The sequence below is a fragment of the Arachis ipaensis genome, chromosome B8 (assembly GCF_059453495.1).
Source record: "Arachis ipaensis isolate K30076 ecotype BB chromosome B8, ASM5945349v1, whole genome shotgun sequence".
NCBI lineage: Eukaryota > Viridiplantae > Streptophyta > Magnoliopsida > Fabales > Fabaceae > Arachis > Arachis ipaensis.
This window is the reverse complement of record NC_142443.1, coordinates 12161667-12171618: the sequence shown is the minus strand read 5'-3', so window position 1 is coordinate 12171618 and position 9952 is coordinate 12161667. Positions and strand designations below refer to the sequence as shown.

The following is a 9952-nucleotide window of genomic DNA, read 5'->3' as shown; positions in this document are numbered from 1 at the left end:
ATAATTGAATGTGATGCTTTGATGTCAATGCCATAACTCACCTTGATTTGGTCCTTTATGGCGTTTTTCATCGATACATAGCCCGGAATCTTCCCCTTCGCAGAAGCATTGGCATCAGCTTTTTTCTTTTGGTTTTGGAATTGTTCAATTTCTCTCAGTAGCTTATGGCAATGATTCTCAGAGTAACCCATTTGATCTGTTTAAAATTTTCAACACTCGTATAAATTTTTAATCAAATCAAAGATTATAAGTCCTTAAATTACAGTATTTCTAAGCACTTCTAGTGACTGAAATTTATCAGCATCTCTCTGATGAGTGTCTATGTTTCTCAGAATTTGCTTTTCTTCCGCGAGACTCATGCTTCCGTGTCGCATCAATGCATTCAGATTCTATACAATATACATTGTTATCAAGTGATAGTAAAATTATTTGGAAGAAAAATAGAGTGAGGTACACATAATATTTAGAAGAGACTAAAGACATATGAAAGAGAGAGATGAGAGAGAGAGTTAGAGAGAGAGAGTGGGTGGGAAACACTGAGAGGGGTAGCTATAGGAATCAGGTAAAGGATCCTAGGGTTTGGAACAGAGAAGAGTACCGTCGATTGGAGAATGAGTCGTTCTTGATTTTCTTGGATAATCTACCAGAAGACATCTCGAAGAGAGAATTGTATCAGTTGTTCTGTTGGACTGGCCGCATAAATGACATATACCTTTCACGAAAACAAAAAAGGGGTACGATTTATATGTTTGTGTTCATACACTACACTACAAAGGGAGGAGCTTTGAAAGCTATAACAGAAATGAATCGTCTGAAGCTGAGAGGAAAGGAGGTGTTTGTTGGGGAAGCAAAGTACAGGAGATTGTCGAATACGAAGGACATGAAGAAGATACAACCAGCAGGTGGCAACCGAAACGACATGATCCGCCAGCCGCCGTGAGAAAGTAAGGTTGCTCAGATAACCCCATCTAGATGCCCTGAAGATGTGTCCAACGGGAAAAAGATCCAAGACCCACATGGAAATGGGTGGACAAAGGAATTGGAAGTTGCTGTGGCGAAAGAAAATTTAGACTGGCTATAGAAAAGTCTAATAGGTGGTACAACGAAGGCCATTGACTTTAGGTCACTAAAGGGTATGGTTGAGAAGATTTTCCCTCAAGTAGTTCAAGTTCGTGAAATGGGAGCGTATAAAGCAATGTTGACCTTTGACATTCTGCTGAATGCTGAAGAGACGTACACGTTTAAAATGAATAGCCTACTGCAGCTTTTTTCATAGCGTGTGGAGGTGGGATGAATCGGAAAGAAGTGAATCTCACAGGGTGTGGTTAGAGTGCTTTGGGGTTCCGCTTCATGCTTGGACTGTGGATACCTTTAAGTCGATAGGAGGTCTATGGGGGGAGGTGGTTGGGTGTGATAAAGTAACAGAATCATACTCCTCGTTCAGCGTTGGCCGTGTCCTAATTGATACCTGTGCTATGGATGTGATTAATGAATGGGTTCATATCAAAATAGGTACCAATGGATTCGACGTATTGGTAAAAGAGGTGGGTCAGGAAGTTTATGGTTCGCACTATAACTTGAATAATATGGCCGATGATATTGTAAGACACGATTACTGGGATTATGTAACAACAAAGGTTGGTGATGATATAGCTACAACGTCTACAACGCCAACAAAGTTGATAGGCTATGATGATCAGGCTGCGGAAGTTGCTACGAAGGTGCTAAGGGATGAGGTTGAAGATGATGATAGATTTGTAATTTCAGAATCAATTTTGAATGAGTGGAGTTATGATAATTTAATACACAATCAAAGAAAAACGGTAACACACCGGCCATTTGATGATGAGAATAAAGGATTGGCAGATTCGGCGGGATTTGATAAGTGTAACGAAATGGATTCTGAGGCCACCTTACCGTGGAGCTATAGCGGAACTCATTATGGGCTGGGTAAGGGGTTAACATTGGATAAATTTAATAGTGGAGGCCTGGCCAACTATGCTCCAATTATGCATTGGGCCAAGATGGCCCAAGATCACCACCAGCTATGCTAACGATTATGCATAGGAAGAAGTACGCTGCTGATGGATCTATTGGGCTGGATCCACACAGGGTTAGTCGGGTGGGCGGGCTCCAAGGTGATAGAACCGGGTCTGGCCATATTTCCCTGACGCCAAGGTGTTCTCGTGCGTGGAGGGGCGAGGGTGGTACGTCGCGCCAGGAAATCACCGGCGCTGAAGGCCGTCGAGGGGATCTCACGGTTGCTAAGGCATCGCCTCAGTGTGCCATTGGATGGATGCTGAACCCACGCTGGGAGTTTGTACCACCTGTGGAGAAGTGCGAAGGCCGTTGAATGAGAAGAAGCCATCAATCAGTCCACTGGAGAGGACCTGAGGTTGCTTGGGTCTGTCGGCGGCAGGGATGACGTAAGAGGGTGCCAAGCGGTGAAGGTGGGGGGGCCAAGAAAGAGATGGGTTACAAGGGGTTGAGAGTGTGAACAACAAGACTAACAATGAACCTGATGAGGATATTAATTTCGAGATTCGCAGGGAAAATAATGCAGATTTTGGTAATGAAGATCCTGGTATTGACTCTCTTGAAGACAGAAATCTCTTTGATCAGAATGAGAGCAAGGGTGTTGGTGACAAACAGAACCACCCGGGGGAAGAAGGCCACGCGAATTATGATGAGGGTAGTGGCACTGAGATTCCAAGCCTGAATGAGCAGGAGACAAAAAATAAGAAGACCTGGGATCTAGCCAAGGAATCAGGAGCAATGCTGTATAATGAAGAGGATGACATTATGGCTATTCTTCAAGAACAGAATGAAGATATCGCTCAGAAAAAAAGGTTGGCAAAACAGAAAGCTAAAGCCAGGTAGAGCAGGCTGAAATCTCACAAAAAGGTGTGTAATTATATTTTAAAATGACTTTATGCTCCTGGAATGTTAGGGGGTTAAGGGGTGATGGAAAGATGAGGATGGTGAAGGACCTAAAGAGAAAATATAGGTTGAATATGTTAGGCCTGGTAGAGACTAAAAGGCAGATTATAACAAGATTTGATGTTTTGAAAATTTGGGGGAACGACTGTGCAGTGTGGGAGTATGTGGGGTCTGATGGTACGTCTGGTGGGCTTCTGTTAGTGTGGGATGATGCTTTTTTCAAAATGCATAATTGCTATAAAGATGAGAGGTGGTTGTGTGTTGAAGGGGTTTTGTTGAATAATAATGTTAATTGTGCTTTTTTCTTGGTTTATGGTGTGCATTCTAGGAATGAAAAACTTATTGTGTGGGAGGAATTGAGTTACATAGCTGGTTTGTGTCAGTGTCCCTGTTGCTTTTTAGGGGACTTTAATAAGATTGTACAGGTGGAGGAAAGACAAGGCACTGATACGTTACCTTCATCGGCGGAAGATTTCAAGAATTGGATATCTAACATGGGTTTGGAGGACTTGCCGATCATTGACCGTAAGTTTACATGGTTCAGAGGACGATCTTGTAGCCGTATTGATAGAGCTCTGGTCAGCTTGGAATGGCTTGAGGTGTTCCCTAAGACTCGCTTAAGAGGGGGGCCACAGGGCTTGTCAGATCACTGCCCTATTATAGTGGAGGTTAAGAGGCAAAGGGATGGCCCGAGACTGTTCATAAGTCTAGATTCGTGGTTCACACATGAAGGCTTTATGAGATTGGTTAAAGAAGAATGGAGAGGGTTAGGCGACCTACAATTCACTGATAAATTAAAGGCTTTGACGGGTCCTCTGGGAAGGTGGCATAGGGCCAATTTTAGTGATATGGATAAGAAAATTACGAAGTTTGAGGACGAGATCAAGAAGATAGATGACATGGTGGGTGACGGGATTTATGATGGAACGGTGGAGGCAAGAAGGAGAGCGTTAGTTGTGTGCTGCGAGAAATAGTATGTGAGGAAAGAACTACATTGGAAGCAACTATCAAGGTCGAAGCATACGAAGGACATGGATAAAAATACCAGATATTTCCATAACTTAGCTTTTGCGAGAAGGAGGAATAACAGGATTGATGAGCTGGTTATTAATGGACGATTGATAAGGAATCAAGCTAGGATTAAGGTTTTCATCAAAGGTTTTTACAAAGACTTATATTATCAAGAGAAGTCTCACATGATAGGTTTCAGAAATGGTCTGGTGAATGTGATCTGTGAGGAAGATGCTTTGGCTTTAGAGCTACTACCGACACCTCAGGAGATTAGAGAGGCAGTGTAGGATTGTGAATCCTCCAAGGCTCTAAGAAGTGATGGCTACAACATGAACTTCATAAAGAGATGCTGGGATGAAATTGGTGCTAAATTCACGGCAACGGTACTGGACTTCTTCCAATCCTCCAAGTTACCGGCAGATGCTAATGTTACCTGGGTGGCACTAGCCCCCAAGTTTACTGGAGCCAAAGAAATCAAAGATTTGCGACCGATTAGCATGGTGGGGTGTGTGTATAAGGTGATCTCGAAGTTGTTAGTTAGGAGAATGCGAGGAGTTATGCCAGGACTAGTGGGCGAGACATAGAGTGCTTTTGTCAAAGGTCGGAAGATCAATGATGGGGCCCTGATAGCGTGTGAACCTGTCCAGTGGATCAAATTAAGGAAAAAAGAAGTGGCAATCGTAAAGTTAGATTTTTAGAAAGCATATGATAGGTGGTGCACGAAATTACAATCACACTTTTGCAACTCCGCGCAACTAACCAGCAAGTGCACTGGGTCGTCCAAGTAATACCTTACGTGAGTAAGGGTCGATCCTACGGAGATTGTCGGCTTGAAGCAAGCTATGGTTATCTTGTAACTCTTAGTCAGGATATCAATAATTCTCAGATTTAATTGTAAAAAGTAAAAGAACATGAAATAAATACTTGTTATGCAGTAATGAAGAACAGGTTGAGGCTTTGGAGATGCTTTGTCTTCTGAATCTCTGCTTTCTTACTATCTTCTTCTTCATGCACGCAAGGCTCCTTCCATGGCAAGCTTTATGTTGGGCATCACCGTTGTCAATGGCTACTTCCCGTCCTCTCAGTGAAAACGTTCCAAATGCGTTGTCACCGCACGGCTAATCATCTGTCGGTTCTCGATCATGTCGGAATAGGATCCATTGATCCTTTTGCGTCTGTCACTACGCCCAACACTCGCGAGTTTGAAGCTCGTCACAGTCATCCCTTCCCAGATCCTACTCAGAATACCACAGACAAGGTTTAGACGTTCCGGATCTCAGGAATGGCCGCCAATAGTTCTAGCTTATACCACGAAGACTCTGATCTGAATCATGAGGCTAAGAGATATGCATTCAATCTAAGGTAGAACAGAGGTGGTTGTCACGGATCATCACATTCATCATGTTGAAGTGCGAATGAATATCTTAGAATAGAAGCAAGCGTGATAGAATGGAAAACAGTAGTAATTGCATTAATTCATGAAGAACAGCAGAGCTCCTCACCCCCAACAATGGGGTTTAGAGACTCATGCCGTAGAAGATACAATATGAAATGTGTAGAATGTCATGAGGTACAGGATGAATCACTAAAAGTTATTTTTATAGTAAACTGGTGACCTAGGGTTACAGAAAATGAGTAAGCTAGGGTGTTTAGTGTAAAAATCCACTTCCGGGGCCCACTTAGTGTGTGCTTGGGCTGAGCATTGAAGCTTTCATGTGTAGAGACTTTTCTTGGAGTTAAACGCCAGCTTTTGTGCCAGTTTGGGCGTTTAACTCCAGCTTTTGTGCCAGTTCTGGAGTTAAACGCCAGAATTCTTGAGCTGAATTGGAACGCCTGTTTGGGCCATCAAATCTCGGGCAAAGTATAGACTATTATATATTGATGGAAAGCCCAGGATGTCTACTTTCCAACGCAATTAAGAGCGCGCCAATTGGACTTCTGTAGCTCCAAAAAATCCACTTTGAGTGCAGGGAGGTCAGAATCCAACAACATCTGCAGTCCTTTTTCAGCCTCTGAATCAGATTTTTGCTCAGGTCCCTCAATTTCAGCCAGAAAATACCTGAAATCACAGAAAAGCACACAAACTCATAGTAAAGTCCAGAAAGGTGATTTTAATTTAAAAACTAATAAAAACATAATAAAAACTAACTAAAGTATACTAAAAACATACTAAAAACAATGCCAAAAAGCGTATAAATTATCCGCTCATCAATAGGGTCAAGTGGAGCTTTGTAGATCTTGTTCTGCAAAAGATGAGGTTTGGACGAAGATGGAGGGGTTGGGTTATGGAATGTATCAGCACGTGTTCGATGTCAGTGTTGGTTAATGGATCGCCTTCTAAGCTGTTCAAGATGGAAAGGGACTGAGACAAGGTGATCCTCTGTCTCCCTTTTTATTTGTTCTTGTTGTTGATGTCCTGCACAGGATGATTGGAGAGGCTGTTAGAAATGGCCGTATATCTCCGTTGTTAGTTGGGAGAGATCATATCGAGTTATCGCACCTTCAGTTTGCAGATGATACGATTTTGTTCTGCCCACCTGATGAAGAAACCATTAAAAATTACAGGAGACTGCTTCGGTATTTTGAATTGATGTCGGGTTTAAGTATTATTTTTGATAAATCTAGCTTGATCCCTATTAACTGTAACGAGCTGTGGGTACGATGTATGTGCAGGGTGTTGGGATGTAAGGAAGCAACTTTTCCAGTAAAATACCTGGGTATCTCGCTTGGAGCAAACCCCAGGTTGGTTAAGACTTGGAAGCCAATTATAGACAAAGTGGAGGAAAAGCTTAGCCTCTGGAAAGCTAAGGTCCTCAACAAAGCCGGTAAGTTGGTATTTATCAAATCTGTGTTGAATAGCCTCCCGGTATATTATTTGAGCTTATATAAGATGCCTAAGGTTGTTGCGGAGAAGTTGATTTCCTTGCAGAGAAGGTTCCTATGGAGTAAGGAGGATGGGAGGAATGGTATGGCTATGGTCAAGTGGGAAGTGGTGCAGGCTCCTAAAAGGTTAGGTGGTTTAGGAATTGGAGATGCTCTGATCTGGAACACAGCTCTTTTGTTTAAGTGGCGCTTTTCTAAGGAGGAATGTCCATTATGGAAGAAGGTGGTTTGTTCCTGTAATAATCTAAATCCAGCTGTGCCTTTGTCCACCCAAGAATTACTCGTGCACCGGGGGGGTTTGTGGAGGGATATTTGTCAGTTACAGTTCACGAATCAAGAACTGAGGCAGAAGATGATTAATGGGTTGTCTATGGAGGTCGGAAACGGAAGAGGTACTCGCTTCTGGGAGGATGTCTGGCTCCTTGGAGGTTTGTTGAAAGATCGTTTTCCTAGACTCTACTGTGTTTCAAACCAAATAGGATCAGTGATAGGGGATTGTGGGTTTTGGGATGGATTTGACTGGATATAGAACTTCCAATGGAGACGACAACTGTTCCAATGGGAGTTGGATCTAGTGAACCAACTACTTGATGCGTTAAGGCTGGTTAGACTTGCATATGACAGACAGGATAGAGTTGTGTGGAAATACGATAAACAAGGTGTTTTTTCAACTAACTCATTTGTGCAGGTAATGCAGGAGGAAATGGTCCCGGAGGATATCACAAGCTATAGTTTTACTAGTACTATCTGGAAAGGACTTGTTCCACCAAGAGTAGAGGTGTTTGTTTGGTTTCCAACAAGATACTTTATGTGTATTATGTAATAACTGTGTTGAGTCTGGTCACCACTTGTTTCTAGGCTGTAGTTTTTCTTGGCAGGTTTGGTGTGCATGGCTATCATATGCTGGTAGAAAATGGTCTTGTCTGGGTACGTTGAGGGAGCATTTTCTAAGTTGGACTGAGAATTTAGATAACGTAAGGTATGGATGGTGAGCTTTTGCGCGATTATCTGGAATTTGTGGTTGGAAAAAAATAGAAGACTATTTCAAAATAAGGGAAAAGGAGTGGAGGAGATTATCAACATGTACTCTCTGAGTTACAAGGAGTGGCTAGGTGCGAATCCCTTTAGTTGTTGATGGCAATGTCGGAGATGACATGGGGATATAATTTACTGCTTGTTTCATGTTTTGTCTTTTATTTTATTCCGTGTTGACTATGCTCCACTTCATGTGTTCAGCTTTACTTTCAAAAAAAAAAACATTGTTATCAAGTGTAAGATGTAGATAGAGATTAATCACAGCACAATATATATACTACTAAAGTTCTAAGTTCTTACATGGTTATTGTTCACACCCTGGGTTGAGCTATCCAATCCGGGATGTTCAGTAACAAAGCGACCGACCTCTTTAGGTCAGGCTATCCGACCTCTTCTCAAAGAGCTCGGTCAAATCGACAGGAAAGCCCAAAAAGGGGCCCAACTTAAGGAATACGATCCAAATCCAAAGGCATCCCAAGCCTACAGAGAGAAGGGCGGTTCCCTTGAAGATAAGCCGACCTCACTCAAAGATAAGATAAGATAAAGATAAAATAACTAACTTATCTTATCTAAGAAGGTCACTCCACACTATTATAAATACACTGGAGCACCCAGGTATAACTCATACTCTGATTCTACTAAAAAACCTGCTTAATGCCCATGCTAACTTAAGCATCGGAGTCTCTTGCAGGTACCCCCACCCTCCGGTGACGAAGGATCAGTAGTGTAGCTAGATCAACAAGTCGGACATGACAGCTCCGGCCGCCACTCACCAGCCGGACACATCATCACCGACCAGTAAAGGAAATCTCGTCCGAGATCGACCTCCAGTTTCAGGTAACCCTCGGAACATTGGCGCCGTTTTCGGGGATCCTGGAAGTCATTCCATCACCATGGCGGACAACCATGACAACGACCATAATTCGGATCTAGAGGATAGAACACCGCACAAAAATGCAGGCAATACGCTGAAAGATACCCCAGAATCTAACGGAGACAAAAACTCATCAAATCCGGGAGTGATAGAAGCGCTTCAAGATCGTTTAAAGCAACTTGAAAAAGAAACCCAGCACCAACGAGAAGTTGGGAAGGATCTACAAAGAGAGGTAAGGCGACGCCGAGAATTAGAAGATAAACTTCTAAAACTCGAAACCGATCTTAAAGACAAAGCTACTCGGTCCACCCCTGAGGATAACTCTCGCAAGGATCAAGATCCATTCACTAGGAAAATCAAGAAGACCAAAATCCCCAAGGACTTCAAACTTCTGGATATGACTTTGTACGATGGCATTACAGATTCCAACCATCACCTCAGCAATTTCAGAAGTAGAATGTACCTCACCGACACCTCAGATGCAGTTCGCTGCAAAGCTTTTCCAACAACTTTCACAAAGACAGCAATCAGATGGTTCGACAACCTACCTCCGAAGTCCATCTCAAGCTTTGATGACTTAGCCAAAAAGTTCCTGGCCAGATTTTCCATCCAAAAAGATAAGGCTAAACACGCCCCCAGCCTATTAGGAATCAAGCAAGGAGATCAGGAAAGCCTTCGCAACTACATGGAAAGATTCAACAAAACATGCCTAGACATACAAAGCCTACCAACAGAGGCCGCCATCATGGGCCTCATCAATGGCCTAAGAGAGGGACCTTTTAGCCAATCTATATCAAAGAAGTACCCCACATCTCTAGATGAAGTACAGGAACGAGCGGAGAAATACATCAACATGGAAGAAAATTCTCGACTAGGAGAAACCTCAAAATCCGGATTCACCTACCGAGACAAAGAAAAAGAGTCCAAAAAGAAGGAAGATCGACAAGGGAAAAAAATTAAAAAATATCATAATTACACCCCTCTTAGGGTGTCCCTGGTGGATGTTTACAAAGAAGTCTGCCACATAGAAAAAATACCCTCAGCTTGACCACTCAAAGGCAAAAGAGGATGAGAAAACCGGAATGAATATTGTGAATACCATCGAGTCCGTGTGCACTCCACCAACGAATGCTTCGACTTAAAAAATGTCATAGAAAAATTAGTGAGAAAAGGAAAGGTAGATCGGTATCTGGCCACCCGGGACGATGA

The 9952-nt window shown here is 42.8% G+C and overlaps 1 protein-coding gene across 1 annotated transcript; it reads left to right on the top strand.

Moving 5' to 3' along the window:
* The first annotated feature begins 4280 nt into the window (after positions 1–4280).
* Positions 4281–7363, top strand: LOC148547230 (uncharacterized). The gene is made up of 3 exons (XM_088495343.1): positions 4281–4456; positions 6376–6528; positions 6625–7363. The coding sequence occupies exons 1-3, from the start codon at positions 4281–4283 to the stop codon at positions 7361–7363; spliced, it is 1068 nt and encodes a 355-aa protein (XP_088351469.1).
* The last annotated feature ends 2589 nt before the right edge of the window (positions 7364–9952 follow it).

Coding starts and splice junctions, on each gene's coding strand:
- LOC148547230 (XM_088495343.1), top strand. CDS start 4,281: ATGAACTTCATAAAGAGATGCTGGGATGAAATTGGTGCTAAATTCACG. Junction 4,457..6,375: donor CGACCGATTAGCATGGTGGG/GTGTGTGTATAA, acceptor TGTCCTGCACAG/GATGATTGGAGAGGCTGTTA. Junction 6,529..6,624: donor AATTACAGGAGACTGCTTCG/GTATTTTGAATT, acceptor ATGTATGTGCAG/GGTGTTGGGATGTAAGGAAG.